This window comes from Akanthomyces muscarius, chromosome 3 (assembly GCF_028009165.1).
Source record: "Akanthomyces muscarius strain Ve6 chromosome 3, whole genome shotgun sequence".
In the NCBI taxonomy this organism is placed as follows: Eukaryota; Fungi; Ascomycota; class Sordariomycetes; order Hypocreales; family Cordycipitaceae; genus Akanthomyces; species Akanthomyces muscarius.
In genome coordinates this window covers 3,332,944-3,352,255 of record NC_079243.1, presented here as the reverse complement: position 1 = coordinate 3,352,255, position 19,312 = coordinate 3,332,944, and the positions used below count along the sequence as shown (strand labels likewise).

The following is a 19,312-nucleotide window of genomic DNA, read 5'->3' as shown; positions in this document are numbered from 1 at the left end:
GTGTTAGTCAATGCAACGATACCCAAATGAATCGGGCAGGTCGTTGCAACGAGGCAACGAGGCTGGCGGGCGGGCGGGTTTTGGGCAGCTGGCTAGCCCTGTGACTAGTCGACCCTGGGAAGGTGCGCCGCGGTGGTGGCTTCCAGGTGCCTACCCTCCCTACCTAGGTACCTATCCTCTCACGCCGCTCAGCAGCCACACCCGCTGTAATTCGGTGACCGTCGGCCTTCCACAGTGCACCACAGCGTACAGTGCGGATACCTAAGCAGCGCTGTTGTCTGTGGTGGAGCACCCTTCTGCCGCGCTGATGGGAAGTACCGGACCTCTTCTACAGCGCCCGTCAGCGGTCCCCAACCCTTTTCTAGGCCGCTTGGCTGTCCTTCCAGCGGCATGCCCAGCCCGAAAGCCAAGTCTGCCTACCCAAAATTATTTGCCCACTGTCTGAACTTTGTCGCCATGTCACCATGCTTGGCACAAACGATATCGTAGCCTTTTTTTATTTTAATAACGGTGTTGACGAACAACGACGCGCCATCCAGCAGGGCGCAGTTTTTTTCTTGTCAGATCCAAAGTCTCTAGGTGGACGATTCAGGCCTGCCAAGTGTACAATGACGGTCCTAACCAAAGTTTGCGCTTGTACACGTACTTGAGCACGATCACTCATCGACTCGGGTGTACACGCCAGCGGAACATGCCGGTGTACAAATGTCAAGTCAATGAACAAGTACCGCGATGAAAGTAGTCCTGATTACTACTTTTGAAAAAGGTACATTCTGGTAGTCGTTCAAACTCATCACATGTCACGTAGTCTGTCCTACATGTGTCGCGTCGGCCATCGCGATAGTATCGGCGCTCGCCACCCGGCCGAACTCTACTCAGTAGTTTCTGTTTTTCAGTCTGGCGATGCATATATTTTTTCCGTTGAAGCTCGAAGGAATCTGATTCTTCCGCTAAACTTTATTTCCCCTCTTCTCGGTGCCTCGGCCATTGGCAAAGTTGGAGGGGAGTAAGCCGCTAACACACGCCGTTCATCTTCATGTCGCAACTCTACTCATTGCTTCGCAAATGGATGCACTGCAAAAAATCTGTAGCCGAAGACCACTAGAGATATGAGCCCCTTTCAGACGGTCGTACATGCGAGCAGAACCTAGAGCTATTCTTGATTTTTCTTTAGTACGACTGCTCTCGCGCGTACAGGTAGAGATGTGTCTGGAAGCTTGTTCCCGGGTTGCGATAGAACTTAGGTCGGTATTTATTATAGCAACGCATATTTACATATAGTGTTTCTATTCTTAATTTTATGGTAGGCTGCCTACAGTACGGCGAACACAGGCGCGAGTCATGCCATGTCTGGTGGAAATCTGAACCAGATAGGCCAACATAGCCAGCCAAAACCGCTGCCAGCGACACACGTTCAACAGTGCAACACTGCAGTCTTGAACTAGGAGCGCGCTTGCCTGTATCAAATGACACTGATTTATTTCACTTGCTCCCAAGATTCAGGTTCTGCACCCAGGATCTCCATGATTCTGTGAGCTAAGCACATGCCAGCTGTGCCTTTTCACGGTTCCAGAACGACCCGCAGGACAAGCAACATGACCAGCATGCCTACGTCCAATGCAATCGTCCAATTATACCCAATAAGATAGCGCGGCGCATCAGTCGTCTTCCACACAAACAGCGGCAGCCAGGCGCCAAAAATATTCCCAACCGTATTCATGCTGCTAATGACAATCGCACGCTCCTCGGCATCCCCCGCGCAAATCTCATTGGCCCACGAGTAGATGACGGGCGCGACGCCGTCGGCCGATCCAGCCAGGAAAAAGGCAAAAAGCTTGAGGCCCGTCGGCACGTGCCAAATCGCCAAAATGACGCTCGCGAGAATGTTGAGCACCGCCGTCGCCGCGATGAGCTCGACCTTGGCGTCGTAGGCGTCCGACAGCACGCCGCAGACGATGGCCGATACAATGGTAACGGCAGGCGACACGGTCGTGATGGTGTTTATAGCCTCGACGCTGTGGCCCTCAGCCTTGAGCCACAGCGGCAGCCCGCTGTTGGCGGACACGCCGTCAGCCTGGGAGAAAAAGAAGGCGAAGCCGACCAGGACCCAAAAGTGCCAGCCCGTGAGCGTCTTCTTCACGACGGCCCGCGTGAGCGGTCTGCGCGGCTCTTTTCGATCCTTGCGCAGGCGCTCCCGCGCGAGCTCGACCTCGCGCTTCGACAGGAACAGCGACCGCGGCCTCTCCGGCTGGCCGGGCAGGCACAGGAAGCCGAGCAGCGCGACGGGGGATGGTGCAGGCAAAGCATATAATGTACAGCCAGCGCCAGCCCTCGATGCCATGGCGCAGGTTCAGCGAGGCGTACGCGCCCGACTGGATGTAGCCGGCGCTCATGCCGCCGACCTGGCTGGCGACGAAGAAGATGGCGCTGCGGCGGCCGAGCTCCGAGCGCGTGTACCAGCAGCCGAGGTACCACTGGACGGCGGGGAAGAAGAGGCTGCCGGCGGCGCCGATCAAGAAGCGCAGGGCGTAGAGCTGGCCGACGCGCGTGACGCGGTACTGCGCGAGCGTCAGCACGCCCCAGAGCACGTCGGCGGCCGGGATGACCCAGCCCGCCGAGAGGCGCGTCATGAGCAGCGTCAGCGGCACCTGCATCGCGATGAAGCCCATCATGTAGGTCGTGTTGAGCAGGTTGAGCTCGTTGCCGTACAGGTCTAGGTCCTCCTTCATGCCGCTCACGTACGCGGTGCTCGTCGCCGACTGGTCCAGCACCTTGGCCCAGTACGCGAGGAACACAAACACCATGATGAGCAGGTCGAGCTTGACGATCAGGTGCCGTTCCTCGGGTGTGTCCATCGGCGCGGACCACTGGTACCACTTCTGGCGGGCGGGCTCATCCCGCGGGCGGCGGTGGGCGGTGATGTCGGCATCCTGCACCTGGAGCCCCGACTTCTCGGTGGTGTTGGCGGCTGTCGCTGCTGCTGCTGCCGCAGCCACCTTGTCAGCAGAGTTGGACATTCCCAGTCGAGTGCGTTAGCCAAGATAGAGGGAGTTGAAAAGATGACGAACTAGCTATTCGACGAAACGTAGCACCGAGTTCGGGCCAGCATCGATTGCCATCACGCCATCGCAAGCGTCCACCTAGCGGTCAAAAGGGCGCCATCCTCAAGGAATGCCACTCTGACCTCTGCCTTATTTTTAGCGTCGTTCGAGCTATAACCAGAACCATTGAATTAAAGAGCTGTGGCTTTCACGTTGAAGAGTAAAGTCCATAATCAACCATATTGTGCAATTACCTGGCACCTGCTGCTCATGGCATGCCCCATGTCTGTTGAGCTAGCATGCACGAGGCTCGACCCGCCAGCGATATCATCACTGGGTGCTTGGAACCAAGATTATCAAGCACCGGTCGCAAGTCATACCGGGTCATAAGCGAGCTTTGGGTTCGTTATACCTCTGCAGAAAGGGTCAATGGTGTGGTGTGTAAGCGTCTCATCGTCGATTCGGTTCGCTCCGCTCCATGCACATAAATCGTTGACGCAGCACAGATGTTGGCCTGGAGCAGGAATTAAAATCGAATTGATGCTGTGTATTTCGAGCATTTCTCATAATATGTGCAGTTGAGCCCGCGGCCCGCGTGCAACCATCTATACGCCTGGTATTTTATGTGAGACCATGTAGCGTTTAGACCCTTCTATGTAGAGTTTTGAATTAATGTACTTTTTTTGGCAAGGCGTTCCATACTCATTTCTTGCATATCATCCATGCCCGCATCACTCCTTTCTCAGGCAGGTCCCTTACTTGGTGCGCTTGTAGACCTTCTTGAGGAATACCTCGAAAATCTCCTTCTTGAGACCCTCGCTCTCGTCGACCTTGGCAATCATTTCGCGAATCTCCTCGGCGCGCTTCTCCTCAAACTCAAGATAGATGTCCTTGAGCTTCATGTCGTCGTAGAGCTTCTTGATGACGGCCTCCTTAGCGTCGTCCTTTTGGCCGTAGTTGTCCTCGAGAATCTTGCGCTGCTCGGGGGTGGCAATCTCGAGGGCCTTGTTGACGAGCCAGGAGCACTTGTTGTCCTTGATGTCGGTGCCAATCTTGCCAATGTGCTCGGGCAGGCCAAAGTTGTCGAGGTAGTCGTCCTGGACCTGGAAGTATTCGCCGAGCGGGATCAGGATGCTCTCGGCCTGCTTGAGGTTCTTGGGGGTGGCGAGGTTGAGCTGGTACAGGGCGAGGGCGACGGGGAGGTAGAAGGAGTAGTAGGCCGTCTTGTAGATGACGATGAACTGGTACTTTTCCATGGAAAAGTTGTCGAGGTTGACCTTGTCCTCGGGGGCGGTCAGCAGATCGCACAGCTGGCCCATCTCAGTCTGCAGCGTCGTCTCGTGGAAGAGCTCGACGAGGTCGATGTAGGCCGGGTGCGAGCGGAAAAACTTCTTGAGCAGCGTGTAGATGACCGACTCGAGCATAAAGGCGTCGTTGATGGCCACCATGCCGACGCCGTCCATGCGGTACCAGCAAGGCTTGCCGCGGCGGGTGATGCTGCCGTCCATGATGTCGTCGGAAACGAGGAAGAAGGCCTGGAGAAGCTCCGTCATCCATCCCAGGGTCGCAGCCTCAAAGTATTGCTCCTCGTTGAGCTTCTCGCCGATGAGGAGCGAGACCGAGTCGGGGACGGACATGCCACGGTTACACTTGCCGCCAAGAGGGTTGGTTTCGAGGTTCTATTCACATGTTAGTATGTTTGCAACTTTGTCTTCCAAGAGCACGATTGGGTTGCCCGCATACCAGCTTGAACCAGTCCATCTCCCCCTGGGGGAGCTTGTACGACTTGGCATGCTCGAGGATGGCGGCCTGGAGCTTGGGGTAGACGCTCTCGAACTCCTGGAGAGTGGTAGTTTCGGCAGGCATCTTGTCTGATTTGACTTGGTATCAAGCAGAGAAAAAAGACAGTCAGCTTCGCAGCTTTAAATACCGCGACAATGGGAGTGCAGTGAGGGGCGGTAAGGAAATGAGGGTTGTCCGTTGGGCTATCGTGAGTTATCGCGGTTCTGCCCCTCCACGTGATGAAAATACATGCAAATTCGTGGTGCAACCGCTGCGGGCGCAGGTATCTCGCTGCCCCACTACACCAGGGGTCCCCTCGGCAGTCTCCTCAAACCACGGCAAGACGCGGGCGTATTCGCCCAGACATAGATTATTCTCCGGCTACGTATCCAATATCTCATGACTGACCGAACAATACTTGAGAGAATGCCTGCTCTCGGCGCAGCTGCATCAATATGCGACCCTGAAGGCAAGTTGCAGAAAAAAAGTCATTAGCGCAAAACGTATTCGTATTTTGCGCTGCAGTGCGACCGCTAGTGTCTCGGCTGCCATATTACGTTAGCCGCAAGTTGACCAGACTCGAAATGCACAACAGCAACTATTTTGGGATATCAGCGACCTTGCCGACATGTCAATAGCCTCAACCTCCCGCGAAAACGATTGCGGCTGCTTTCGGGTACTGCGACGTCATATTCAATCCCGAGACACAGGCTGCTTCAGCTCTCCCATGGACGCCAAGGAAATGGTGATCGTCAAGCTGGACGCATTAGGAAGTCAGCTCGCAGCCACCAACAGGTTGCGTAGCGCGCGCTGAATGCGGCGAGTTGAGCTGGCCACTCGCCTGGCCGCTGGAAGACCATGTTGGTTGTGAGTCACGTCGAGGATCGTCACCGAATGTCCTACGTGTTGCTGTTGGCCGGCGGACGGTGCATCACTGCCAGATGGCGAAACCCGACCTGCGTATGGCAACAATGCATTCTTTGTTTTGCTTGCGGTTGAGACAGCAATGCAAGTTGGCAAACAACCAATGACGTAGGGCAGGGTCCCGCGTGTGCGGACACGGCATGACTCTGTGTTGGGCACTGGAATGTAGACCCTGAACCCGGGCACGCTTCACTGGAGGGGCGAAATCAGTGGGAAGATCAATTCCTCGGCCCGTCCTATTTGGTCACTGATGGGCATCCCATATTGCAACCAACTACCAGCCACTTTCTAGGGCATTGGTTGGTTGGCGATTGGGCATAGACCAGCAGATGCATGTGTAAGTGTGCAAGCTGTGTCACTAGTAATGTGGCTGATTTGCTGCCTCGACGATCGCATTGATGCCGTTTTCGCTTACAGCAGACTGGCATGCAACGCTGCTTCCTATCAGATCATGTCTTGCTGTCCTGCGACCGGGTCTTGGTCGCCGTGCACTCTGATTACCATGCACTCTGTTTGTGGGCTTTTCATGGGCAAAGGGCTTTTCATGGGCAAAGATGGTGCAGAACGATCTGCCCCGGGATAGATGCCTTGGAACCCGATTTCATGTATGATCGGCGGACATAACATTGGATATACAACAAGCCTTTGATCCCTTTCTACCAGCATTGTAGAAGCTAGCAGGGCTAGGCGCCCCGGCTGCGCTAACGTTAGGTACAGTCAACGCCTGCTCATCTGCCCCGCCAGTGTGACCGCAATGGACCGCGACAGGGTACGCCGGAAATGCCGATCGGCTTTAGCAGGCATAGCGCCAGCTGCCATCAAGTGCAAGCATCACAGATATACATAGATTCATCGGCCGGGGAGCATGGGCAGGTCAAGGACGACCCATGTCTCACCTATACGGATACATGCGTGCATGAAGAGGCGTACCCTACCCTAGCCTGTCTATTTCAGGCGTGGGTGCACCGTGACATTGTGCAGTTGCGATCGTCTGATTCGTCCAACTGTTGTCGTCAATCGCTCTGCGACTACCAGTACAGATTATCAATTCTCAACAGATTGGCCCAATAGATGCTCATGCGCCAGCATGAGCAATAAAAAAGCAAAAGGCATCACAGCTCTGATACTCAAAACGGGTGAAACGCTGCGAAACGAAATATGGATTGCCAATAACATGGGCAAAATAAGGTGGCCAGTTTTGATTACTCTTCATAAGAATCTCCGGCTGGCCCACGTCGTGCAAAGTCATCTGCAAGCGGCCAGCGATCAGCTCATCACAGTCTGCCAGCTCCTGGCCTCCCAGCCTCCTGGTCACAATATTGTCTCTAAATACACCGAAATGGGTAATGCAGCAAGAAAGCATGGCAAAACAAAGTTTTCCACCCTACGTCACAGGCCAACCAAAGACGGGTGGTGGTGCAAGGGAACATTCCACCGGGTGTAAAGAAGGGCCGGCGAAACAACAACCGCAGCACAGCGCGATAGGTAGGGAAAAACTACAGAGGGAAGGAGGGGTGGGAATTGCTGCTGGGCAAGAAAAACTTTGTTCGTTGTTTAGTAGATTCCAACATCTGATTGGCTGGTCCCCTTGCAAGGCTGGCGAGGTTTTGTTTCTCCGAGGCCAAGCCCATCTCCACCCACCATCATGAACACGCCCAGCTTTTTTCCTTTTTCTGGTGTAGTTTGTGGTTTTTTGCGAGCTGACATGGAGGAGAACGCAGCAAATGGACCGTTGAGCCAATGGCGAGCAAGCTCCGAGCTTCCAGTTCCAGAAAAGAGAGTTTCTATGGCCTGACGCCATTCTGGTTTTTTCCCATGTCCAGCCGGCTGGAGAAGTTACTCGAACCACACACATACACACAGCTCATAGGCTAGCTAGAATGTCACCTCTTGTCCGCTGTGCTGCTCCATAGGGACATGGCCGTATCGCCATGTCGTTCGATCTATTGCTCGCAACCACTAGTTACTGTGTCGCACGACTTTTCCTACTTTGGCCATGTCGGTGATCCGGCTCGTATTCCACCAGCCTTGAGACGGCTGCAATTTTGGTGCGGGCTTGCGAGGAAATCACGCCAAAGCCTGACTTTGAGTCATTGGATTCTACCAGTAGGCTCCTAGTTCTAGCTCAAGAGCAAAACGCATCGCTCGATGAGCTGGTGATGGAGCAGACATAGCAACTAGTATGCCCACGCTCCATACAATCAGCATAGGAAACGGAGCCTTTTTTTTTCTTGGTCCATTCGTCTACCAATATTTTTCCATAATTTTCACCCCGTCTCCCCACCTGCCAGGCAGGGTTATCTAGCACCATGTGTACGCAGCCGGCCGGCTTCTACTGTGCCTTGCAGAAGAGCGACGGTGGCGGCGGCGGCGCAGAGCTTGCACAGCCGTATATACCTCTGTCGCGTATAACTAGCTTAGCAGGCCCGCTAACAAGGCCAAGGAGAACCGCTCCGAGGGCACCGGTGCCCCTGCTCGCATGGCGTGAATGGGCTGCTTTAGCACGGCGCGAGCCCGCACTAGTTAGTTCACAAGCTCGCCTTGTCTGCTGTCCCATCGACGATGGGGCTGTTGCGCTGAGAAGCAGATGCAGGCAGGGCAACTTTATAAATGGCTTCAAAACGGCAGCGACGGACCAATTGAACCGTGGCTGATCACAAGAACCAGCCGCCATCATGACATGTCGTATTCCTCTCCTTGCTGTATCGCTTTGTTTGTTTACAATTGCCATTTTTCTCCCTTTGATAAAGACGATAAAAAAAGCTCGTAAAACTGGTTTTAGAGTTTTCGCCTGCTTAAGCCCCCGAGCTCTCTCCACCCCCCGTTCCGTTCCAGCAGCCAGCCAGCCAGGCAGGTCGGCCTATCAGCATCGTCCCAGCACAGCCCAGCAGCGCGAGCACTTGAGCGTGGTGTGAGGGAATTTGCAGCGACAGACGGGAAAAACATGCGTCTGGTTGCCTTGGAAAGCCCAGTTTTTTCCTTCTTCTATTCGCCGACCGCACTCGCCACGCCCTGCGGTGGGGGGTGTCCGGCTTACACGCACCGAAGACAGCTGGGGGATCCGCAATCGTACCTCACGGCTACCAGGTATCCGCATCCGGCGACAATACACCCATGCATCATCGATCCCACTGAGACGAGCGCAGCCGCACACCACCGATTCGTCCCGGCCGTGACATGTTTCTCTTTCTGGATCCGATTCTATTCTCGTCTGTTTTGTGTGCAGTTTTTTTTCTTTCCTCCGCTGCACGCCCTCTGCAACCGGTTCGCACGACCCACCAGACCTTCAACTACAAAGACCATCCACAACCTCCCCCGAAGCTCTTCTTATTCTTTTCCTCTTCTATCCAACACAAGTTTACAGTTTGATAACTTTTTCTCGAGTACCATCCAACTTGGTTCACCACATTCGCTTTTTCAACAACAAAGAAACAAGACCGAAAACAAAGACACTCAACAACATGAAGTTCTCTCTCGTCACTTTCGCCGCCGGCGCCGCCGCCATGGTCAACAACGGCACACACGGCAACGGCGACAAGAACGGCACCATTCACACCTACACCACCGTCGTTACTGCCTACACCACCTACTGCCCTGTATGTCTAGCCCCCAAGCTTCGACAGCGGCGCAATGCTGGGTCTGAGAACAACCCCCATCTCACACTCTTCTTGCCGGCTGCCGGTCGTCATTGACGTCCAAAAAGTTAAAGACGCATCGTGACTAACATCGATATCGCAGGGCCCTACTCTGATTCCCGTCCACGGCAACAAGACTCTCACCGTCACCAAGGCCACCACCCTGACCATCACCGACTGCCCTTGCACCATCGTCACCAGCGGCACCCACCTGCCTCCTCCCGCCACCCACCTGCCTCCTCCTCCTCCTCCTCCTCCTCCCGGCACCAAGAACCCTCCCCCTCCTCCTCCTGGTACCAAGAACCCTCCTCCTGGTACTCAGAACCCCCCTCCTGGCACGCAGAACCCCAACCCTCCTGCTACCCAGAACCCCAACCCTCCTGCCACCCAGAACCCCAACCCTCCTGCTACCCAGAACCCCAACCCTCCTGCCAGCACTCAGAACCCCCCCGTCGTCCAGCCCACCGGCACCAACCCTCCCACCGTCACTGCCGGTGCTGGCCGTCTCGGTGCTGGCGCTGGCGCTCTGGCTCTCGCCGCCGCCGCTGCCCTGGCTCTGTAAATGCCTTCAGCGGTTGCAATGGAGCAGTGCTGCTGCGATTGGTTCTGATGCTGCCAGGAGCTCACGGAGGAGTCTCACTCTGACCGAGGGATCTTGCAGGTTTGAGCAGGCGCGCGCCCGGAGTTTTTTTGGTATATTTGTTCGCTTCTAGAATAAAAGTTCGCTTCTGTTTAATCATTCTCCTCGAGAAGATGATTTCATTGGCTACATCGTGTATTGGTACGGTCAATATTACTAGCGGAGGTTAATAATTAGGGGTTTATTCTTAATTGTTATATTTAACATGTTTTTATACCATTGCCCTTCACTGGTAACTGCGAGTTTCCGTTTCTTCGTGCCGTAAATCTGCAATACTGGGCCTCGTTTCATGACCAGGGTTTTTGTCCAGGCACCCATGGTACCTCGACGGCTGGGTTGGAGACGGGAGCCGCCACCAGGTACCATCGGGTTGTGCTTCCTAAACAGTTCGCAATGCCGTGTATATCTGTGCAGATCCGGCCCATCCATCTCATCCACTCCACGCATCCGTGCGTCGTCCTCTGCTTCCTACTGGTACAAGCCAGCAGCCAATCTGATTAGTCCAGGGAGTACCACTGTCTGTGGGTAAAGCTAGATCTAGTCGTTTCCGAATTTACGCAAGGGAATTGAAGCCAATTCGAGCACATCCTCAACTCGGATAGCTTTTCATTCGTTGCATCATTTGACATAGCCATGTGCATCTTACGGGGCATTGTTCTCCACTAAAATCGACAACACCATTGTGAGAGAGTCGTCAATTCTCATTGCGCATGTCTCGTAGTCTCCCGCTCAGATATGACTATGCTAGCTACTGTTCGTTTCACCCGTCGTTTCTTGTTTCTGCTGATGCCTTCTCAGGTCAAAATTCCCTCGGAAGTATCTAGACGTGACCGGACCTCGCGCACCAGAGCCTTGGCCTCCTCAACTTCGACACCATCTTGGCAAAGCTCAGTCGCAAGCCGGTGAGCCACTGTATAATCCGAGGTGCGCATGGCAAACCGGGCCAGCCACATGCGCGCTTTACTAGTGGCGGCCGTGACGCCCGTTCCCTCGTTGCGCCCTTCCTCGCGCTCTCCGTCATCAGATCCTCCTGGCGAGTCGTTGTGCGCGCGCGACGCATCGACAACAGCGCCGTCTGCATCTCTGCCAGCGGGACCGCCGCCATCCTCTTGCCCTACACAAAGCTCCATGTATGATTTTGCTTCCTCTTCCTCGCCAATCTGCTCGTACATGGTCGCAATTTGCAAAAGAATTTCGGGATCCATGTGCGCTGTCGCCGCTTGTGAGCCGAAACCGTCTCCGCCGTTTCCAAAGCTGCTGCCGGCGTCGTAGTATGCATCGGCGAGCAGAGCACGCTTCAGAGCTTTGATACCATCACGGTCCCTGCCCATCTTTTGCAGACATGATCCAACGGCCATCCACATCTTGCCATCCCACGGCCGCAGGCCCGCGGCTTTCTTGTAGTACCACAGTGAATACGTGTGCATCTCGAGCATTTCGTATGTCTGACCCAGGCCATACCACGCACGGTAGTCACGGCGGTTGACATCTACTGCACGTCTGTATGATTCAATGGCTGCGTGGGTATTCTTGAGCTCGACGTATTCGTGGCCCATTAGCGTCCAGGCCGACAAGCAGGTCCTGTCTAGCGTCAACGCGCGGCGGAAATACTGTACGGCTTTTTCGTGCATGGATAGTAACGAATAGTAGTTTCCGATTACAACGCAAGCTTCTGGTCGAAACTTGTCCACACTAGAGCATAGGTGCGCCAAAAATGCGAGCTTTGGTCGAAGGTTCAGAACATATAGAATATTTGAGTAGTGATCCAGGGAGTCGAGGCGATGCGGGTGCAAGGATAGTAGGCGGCTGAAGTGTTGTTCCGCAAGCAAGAGATCCTTTTCGTGGTATGCCAACAGCGCGTTGCAAGTTAGAAGAAAAGACGACGTGGGGAAAATACCCATGAGCTGCTCGAGCGAGTTTGCTAGACCTGCTGAATGTTGGTACAGTTCGAGCGACGTATGTAAGTGAAACATGTATGACATGATGTTTTGCGGACAGTGTCGAGATATGCGATCCAGCTGTTGAAGATTAGTTTTTGCCTTTGCTCTGTAACGTCATACGTACGTCTTCGCTTCTAGAGGTCAGGGATGTAATTTCTAGCCAGCAGCCCCAATTCATGGGAAATTTGTGCACACTCTGCAAAAAGAATCCCAGAGCCCTTTTATCATTCTTTTCCTTGGCAAGCACCATACCATATCTGTGTTGAATGTCAGCATTCGCATACATACGGAGCATGAAAATCTGGTGGCATACAGGTATTCCAGCCAGCCCTGGCTTCCAACCACTTCGTTATCCACAGTCTTTGCTCCAAACCACGACGATAGGTAGCTCCCCACCGCAAGGAGCTGCTTATTCACAACAGTGCCGAGGTCTTGTGGTCCAGTGACCATCTCGGACTCTTCCGCCTTGCGCTTCTCGCCCGAGAGAAACTTGGCGTACAGGGCGAGAAATAGGCTCTTTTGGCTAATCTTTGGTAGGGAAGAAGACGCTGCAGCCTCTGTCGATTTTGCCTTGCTCTTGCTCTTGCTCGGCGTGCCGCCGCCCGCGTCCGGACTGGAGCCGAGCACCGTGGAGAAGAGAGAGTCGGGCAGAAAGACGGCGGCGCAGCGGTCATACTCGCGGCAGTCAAAGAGCGACTTGGCGAGCAGGTACTTGCTTAGCTCCTTGGACTCGAGCTGCGCCTCCTCCGGGTCCTGGTTTGGCAGGAAGACGGGGGACAGGTGAGGCTGCTCGTTGTCGGCGTCCTCGAGCTCCTCCTCTGTTGGCTCGGGCAGAGACGTCAACAGCTCCGCCGCCCTGTGCGTCAACGTTAGCGACTACGTCTTGCGGCGCCAAATTTGACGTGAGATTGGCCATACCATTTCGCCGATTGGTACAAGCAGCGCTCTGAGCATCTCACCACTGCGTCCTGCAGCGCGACCCGCAGCTGCGCAAGCTCATGGGGCGTGAGCGCCATTGTGTCCCTGACGAGTTGAACACCAGCAGCCAGCGCGGTAAAAGCTCGAGGAACTGCTGAGCTCGGTTGAATCAGGTGTATCAAGTGTGCATAGATGCAGATGTCCGATGTGAGGCTTTAGCTCGGCTTTGTTTTGGCGCAGTCATTGGCCGAAATCCGACCCGCCGTTAGCGAAGCTGTCGCGATCTGCCTGTTTGGGAGCGCGTCACCTTACTGTGTACTTAGCAATGCCGCACTGTACTTTACACTGTACACTTACACACCCGCGCTGTCACTCTTCACTACAAAGTCGCTTAGAGTAAAATCAAAGCATGCAAAGCAGACAGTGTTTCCAAATTATTAATAGAGGCGATCGGACAATTTAGGTTACACGGATGCATAGCGAGGAGTGTCAAAATCGCCAATAGTGGCGTACCATTCCACCAGTTAAACTAAGATTACAATGCAAAATGAGTGCTTCAATACGCCGCATTCCGTTCCCAGAGATATCACTAAAGATTAAAATTTTGAAACCATACCAATTGTACTCGATCAAACAATCACCAAACTCCAATAGCCCAAATCAAAACAATTCCAGGTTGCGAGAAGCGAAGAGATCCAGCGGCTATCATCGCCTAGAAATGCAGCAACAAAAGAAACTCCCTTCCAGTGCCACCCAGCGCTAAAGTCAACGCGTAGGGAAAGGCTGTAGTGCAGGTCCGCGCTGAGGAGGCGGGTACCGAGGCTGGACAGACAAAATCGGCGTCGTAGGTGGCGTATCTCGCCTCATAGACCGGTTAGGGAGAGGAGGCACCGGTGGCATATTTGCCGGCATGGGCCGTCTGCCTTGCAGGCTAGACGCTGTCGAACGACTTCGCGGCCTCGTGCCATGTGGTGGCGGTGCAGCACCGACATTGCCGCTCTTCGAGCTAATCATAGGATGGGCTCGCGGCGCAGACGGCAGCATGGGTGTCCCCGGCAGCTTGTAGATCAGTGGCGTGTTTGAGCCCAGCTTTGGCGGCGGAATACCAAAGCTGTCAAACGGCCTTGGTGGCTCTAAAAAGTGCGTCTTGATGGAAAGCTGCGGGTTCGCTCGTCGCGGGCTGCCGCTGTATAGGGCTGGGTCTGCCGTGGCTGGTCGGCGGAACGAAGGGGGTGGCTCGTCTTTGCGCAGCTTGGCAGTGTGCTCTGCAGCAGAGGGAAACCATGATTTTGGCTCAGGCTTGTCCTCGGGGATGTCAAAGCTGAAAGCATCAAGTCCGAGCGAGGTTGAGTCGGCTTCAGGGCTACTCTTCACACAATCCGTCGCGCTGAGGGGGCCGGGTGAGGGGTGGTACATTTGGTTTGGCGGGGAGCCAGAGTCCTTTTCGGTGTCAGCTCGCTTCAGGCTCGGCTTGACAGGCTGCTCCTTGGCTTTGGGAGCCGGCGTGGATGGCGGTGGAAAGTCGGGGGCAGGTGGGTGTGCCTCATGCTTTTCCTCCGTAGTAACAGGTGCCGGTGGCTCAACCGGCAGCAGCTTTCGCGCTTCTTCAGCCAGCTTGGAAATATTATCCACGTCTAGAAGCGGCTGAAAGGTGCCAATTCGGAAAGATGAAGTCGCGCTCGATGGCTCCGTGTCAGATTTGCTCTCATCGGCAGACGTATCCGAGCCATTGGCCGAGTCAAATGTGAGTTGGGGCGCGGGAGCATTCATCTTGCGGTCGAGAGCAAGTTTCTTGGCGACAAGGTGCCAGCTTCGCCAGCCGTGCACCAGCTCGTAGAATTTCGTAGCGACCTCTTCATTGTCTGTGGAGAAGTAATGCACAAAGTTGACTTCGTCGGAAAATATCACGCTCTTTTGCTGGCTCTTGATTGCGTAGCAAAACTGCTTGGGCGGCTTGACGCTCTGTCGAATTTCAGCCTCCTTGGGCGAGTAGATATCAAAATCTGCCAGGTGGCACAGCTGCACGCAGGCGGCATCGCCCGGCAGCGCATCTGCTGTTTTGGCCGAGTACATTTGGCCATTCTCGAGCAGAGTGATCCAGCGCTTGTTCCATTTCCCGGGGCGCGAAGATTGGTGGAGCTGCAGGGTGAAGCCCGGCGGTGTTTCGGTAGAGTCGGGAACGGCGTCAATGTCGAGATCGTGGTCACTCATGGAGGCAGGGCAGCTCAGGATCAGCAAGGAATTCTCGTGGTCCTGGTCCCAGGTGTTCATGACATCGCGGATACGCTCATAGCGTCGCAGACGGCGCTCAAGCCCCAGCACGAGGTAGGACTCGACCACGACACTGCTGGCCGGGTTTATGTGGTGGCGCATCATGGTCGAAGCCATGAACAGAATGTCCACTGCGTTGGTTTCAAGAGAAACGGGGAGGTTGATTGTGGAGGATTGGCATCGAACGGCGACCCGCTTCAAATACTCATTAGATTGTGTGTCGAAGTACGGCAGATTGGCACTTACACGCTCGAACTCTAGCGGCGCGTGGGTGGTGGGAGTAGCTAGCGAGTGAGGAACAGAGAGCGGAATGGCTTTTTCAGCGGGATCCGAGAACTTGACGCTATCGGGATTAGATGCCGTCTCCAAGCTGTTTCCGCGACTGGTGAAGACTGTGCTGGCGAAGGAGCTGGGAGTATCTGGGTGCACGAGCGTCGGTGTCGTCAGCTTCTTGCTCCTTGAGAACAAGCTGAGCAAAGACGTCTTTGGCTTAGGTGGCGGCGTAACAAGGGTCGCTTGGAGCCGCGCAAGATCCTGTTTCTTTTGCTCGGCAATGCTACGCTGCACTTCAGTCTCTAGACGCCCAGTATCTAGAAGCGGCTCGTTTTCGAGCTCTTTCTTGCCGAAAACGAGGCGCTTCGACTTGCTTTTTGTCTGCAGTGAAGCGGTCGGAGATTGCTCAAGGGGCTCAGTGACGTTTTTCCCACGCACGCTGCCCGCTGCACTTTGAATCTGGATGGCATTGGTAGGTATTTTGCCATCATCGCGATTCTTGAACGTTGGTGGCGGAGGTATGTTGACTGGTTTAGGTGTAAGTGCGTAGGACGGCAGCGGCGGCACGTCCGGAGCGCTCTTGCCGGCTCGTCCAGCCCTCAGTGTATGTACGCTGCTCGATCGCATCCTGCGCGTGGGCGATTCATCCGGTTGATCGCTGTCGCGGAAAATGTCGAGAACGCGAGGCGTGGATATGCTTTTGCCGCGGAGTGTGCGGTATCGTGAGGTAGATCGGGGAAGCTCCCCAGAGACCGTCTCTGTCGCCATTGCGAATGAGATTTCCCCAAGACTTGAACTGGGCCTTGTCTTTCTTCCGGTCCGTTCTCTAGTAGTTTTGATTTCTGTGAATTTTGCAGTGATAGCTCGGGACAGTTTCTTCGAGGTTCGTTTCAATCGACAAAAGCGAAGGCCGCTTGACGTATAAGGAAAAGAACGGATCGGGCTGTGGAACTCCTCGTGGCACAGACTTTGCCGTGTGAAAGCGGATAGATTGACACTAGAACGAATTATTGAGAGGGGCCTTTCAACAAGGTATACCGAGGAGTTGTCTCCACGGATACGGAGGAGGAGGCAATTTCAAGGACAGAAGTCGTACGACGAGAGCAACCATAAACGAATGAGATGAAGAAGGAAAGGAAAGCGATCGCGAGAGACCAACGTCGTCTTAGTGTAATTGGGCATTGGGCGGTAGAAATGGGGGTCATCAAGCACGGTACGCGGGCCATTCTCAAGCAGCTTTTCTTATTATTTTTATTTACTTCTTTCGTCCCAAGACACGCTTTCTTGCTTGCAAGATTCCTAAGTAGCGAGAGGCAATGCTAGCTCACGCGTCAAGCTCCAGAGCTGTCTCGGTGCCAAAAGAGACAGACCCGCCAGCCAGCGACGCGCCAACGGTACACGGCTGCATTCCTCCCGTCTTTGACAAGAAGCTCGGGAGCTGTCGCAAGGGACAAGACTTTCGGCTGTTGTCTATTCGATTGGGGCGATGGCGCCGATAGCGTACAAGGGGACCCCTGGTGCCCGGCACTTGGGGCGCTGCGACGAGATGGGCTCGTGTCGCGAAGGGGAAAAAGCAACGACGCCATGCGCAGGGAGAGAGGTTAAAGCACAGCGCGCCCCACGAAGCTAATTAATGCCGTGGCCCGGTGTACGTGCACTGCATGTGGCTGCAGCTCAGATATGCACCTCATTAAATTAATTGAAAATGATTGGAATAAAGGCAAATTGCGGTTCCCAGTAACTGAGAGCAAGCATAGGCCGCCCTGCCTGACAGCTGTTGGCCACACGCAGAGGCTCACCGTGCTGCGCCAGCAAGCACTCGAATCATCGGGACTGGCAAGGATACTATTCTTGACTCTGTCATTTTCTTCTAGGCGATCGCGACGCGTATCTGCAACTGGCATTGCGCATTGTTCTATCGAATAGCTGTGCCTAGCGCCGACCGCAAATGAGCAGCAGAGACATGCGGTTCAGGCCCGCCGAGTGAAACAACTGCTGGAGGCCGCGTCGCAAGCACTACGATTTTGATGTTTTTTTTTTGGCCTGGCCTGGCCAGGCGTTAAAAACATGCGGGCGACTCCTACAGCTGCCATTATCTGGGGAATTCATGATCTTGTACTGCGGACAATCTACCGCCACCGTGGCTGTCAATTTACACGCTGGAATGTAGTGGCTTGATAGTTTCCCTCCGATGATTGCACATTCCAGTATTCTCCCAATAGCACCAATGCCCGCATAGCTCTGCCACTTTTCCACCATTGGGGCTTGCTCTTGGCGAACCCTTCGAATGATGGCCCTGTTTGCCGTCTGGAGTGCTTACTTGCGAAACGCCCCGAGCTCGCGCCTCCACCACGCAGTAAAGTCGCAGGTGGACAGCTCAATGTCCAGGCTCTTGAGCGTCTTTGTGCTCAGATGCGTGTCATATGGGCGCTGCACGCTTGCATTCGGGTCGTTGCCTTCTGTGTTGGGCTCAATGTTGTCCGCGGGCAGACCCATAATCTCCGCAAACTTTTGACACATTTCGTACTTGGTCATTCTGTCTTCGCTGGAGAACTGCAAGATCTTTGGCAGGGAGGCTCGATTAGAAGCGCTCAGATAGTGTTCCGCAATGTCTACACAAAATGACAGCTGATGTTAGCCTTCTTCAGTGTACTCAAATCGATCGAGCTTAGCTGCCCCAGCGTCTTGTTTCCACATTCGTGGTGACTCTGGCCAGACCCGGGTCCTCTTGTCCTGGGCCCAGGTGGACTTGCGTGCATCAGACAAGACACACGCGCACGCATACATACGCACGAGAAGAAATGAGGAAGAGACAAAAATAACTTTGCGCCGTTTTTTGAGACATACCATGACACACCCGACCTGCATCTTCAGTATTGGTCGGGTAGCGTGGAGCCCAATGGTCCATCTTAATCTTCTTGTCTTCCGTTTGGGACTTCCAGACGGCATCCAGTAGCACATTGACGGCACTCTCGGTCGGCGTCTCTGCTGAACCATACAGCACAGGGACGCGGAGCACCACTGCCGATCCGGCCTTGCCGTCATACGCAGCCAGGGCCGCCTTTTCGCCGTCGAGCTTTGTCTGGCCATACAGATTGGGCGGGCTTGTTTCTGCGTCCGCTTCATACGGTGCTTCCCCGAGCTTTCCAGGAAAGACGTAGTCGGTCGAAATGTAGATCAAGAACGCGCCTTTGGCAGCCGCGGCTTCCGCGAGCGAGGACGTTGCCGACACATTGAGTTTCCTGGCGCCCTCGGGGTCCTTTTCAACTTTATCGGGGAAACGCTCTGCGGCGCCTTGGGGTGAGGTTAGCTAGTCCACTGTGCGCAGGAAATGTTCATGGACGCTGCGCGATGCTCAAGGGATGGACAGCTCACAGTGGACAATAACCTCTGGCCTAAATTGTGTCGTATAAGCATTTAGCTCTTGGGACTACTTGCTAGTTTTTGTTACTCACTTAGTCTCGTCTAGAAGCTTGGCAATCTCGCTAGAATTGCCAAGGTCAACTTTCAATACATCAACGCCGTCGGCTCGAGAGTAGCCTGTGCCTTTGACGTTCCAACCCTTTCTGCGAAATGCACGAGTTACTTGCCGGCCTAGAAGGCCCGTGGCTCCAGTGACAACAACTGTACGGTCTACCATGGCTGGTCTAGTTGACAGTTTAGGAATGGGATTGGTCGAGCAGCTGCGTTGTTAGAGTGAGGTTCACCAAGCTATGACGTTTGAGGGTGGTGGGGTAATTGGTGGAAGAAGCCTACCCCGAGAGTCTACTATGCAAAGACTTGGCCATCACACCAGATTCATGACAATTTTCCAAATATCAGGGAAGCGTGTAAAAAGACTGCGCTAAATCCCAAATACATATAAGAAAAAGCTCATGATCTGGTTCA

At 54.4% G+C, this 19,312-nt stretch overlaps 6 protein-coding genes across 6 annotated transcripts; 1 reads left to right on the top strand and 5 right to left on the bottom strand.

The window, feature by feature from the left end:
* Positions 1-1,561: 1,561 nt before the first annotated feature.
* Positions 1,562-3,017, bottom strand: LMH87_002461 (uncharacterized protein; the record flags this gene model as incomplete). The annotated part of the gene is made up of 2 exons (XM_056193922.1): positions 1,562-2,240; positions 2,317-3,017. 2 exons carry the CDS (start codon positions 3,015-3,017, stop codon positions 1,562-1,564), a joined length of 1,380 nt encoding a protein of 459 aa, XP_056050911.1.
* Positions 3,018-3,796: 779 nt separating this feature from the next.
* On the bottom strand, positions 3,797-4,907 carry LMH87_002460 (uncharacterized protein; the record flags this gene model as incomplete). Its single annotated transcript, XM_056193921.1, has 2 exons — positions 3,797-4,720; positions 4,785-4,907. The coding sequence occupies 2 exons, from the start codon at positions 4,905-4,907 to the stop codon at positions 3,797-3,799; spliced, it is 1,047 nt and encodes a 348-aa protein (XP_056050910.1).
* Positions 4,908-9,208: 4,301 nt separating this feature from the next.
* Positions 9,209-9,944, top strand: LMH87_002459 (uncharacterized protein; the record flags this gene model as incomplete). The annotated part of the gene is made up of 2 exons (XM_056193920.1): positions 9,209-9,343; positions 9,486-9,944. 2 exons carry the CDS (start codon positions 9,209-9,211, stop codon positions 9,942-9,944), a joined length of 594 nt encoding a protein of 197 aa, XP_056050909.1.
* An 872-nt stretch (positions 9,945-10,816) lies between these two features.
* On the bottom strand, positions 10,817-12,978 carry LMH87_002458 (uncharacterized protein; the record flags this gene model as incomplete). Its single annotated transcript, XM_056193919.1, has 4 exons — positions 10,817-12,040; positions 12,087-12,219; positions 12,276-12,818; positions 12,881-12,978. 4 exons carry the CDS (start codon positions 12,976-12,978, stop codon positions 10,817-10,819), a joined length of 1,998 nt encoding a protein of 665 aa, XP_056050908.1.
* A 667-nt stretch (positions 12,979-13,645) lies between these two features.
* Positions 13,646-16,192, bottom strand: LMH87_002457 (uncharacterized protein; the record flags this gene model as incomplete). Its single annotated transcript, XM_056193918.1, has 2 exons — positions 13,646-15,346; positions 15,398-16,192. 2 exons carry the CDS (start codon positions 16,190-16,192, stop codon positions 13,646-13,648), a joined length of 2,496 nt encoding a protein of 831 aa, XP_056050907.1.
* A 1,548-nt stretch (positions 16,193-17,740) lies between these two features.
* On the bottom strand, positions 17,741-19,064 carry LMH87_002456 (uncharacterized protein; the record flags this gene model as incomplete). The annotated part of the gene is made up of 4 exons (XM_056193917.1): positions 17,741-18,036; positions 18,272-18,718; positions 18,800-18,819; positions 18,880-19,064. 4 exons carry the CDS (start codon positions 19,062-19,064, stop codon positions 17,741-17,743), a joined length of 948 nt encoding a protein of 315 aa, XP_056050906.1.
* Between the last annotated feature and the right edge of the window lie 248 nt (positions 19,065-19,312).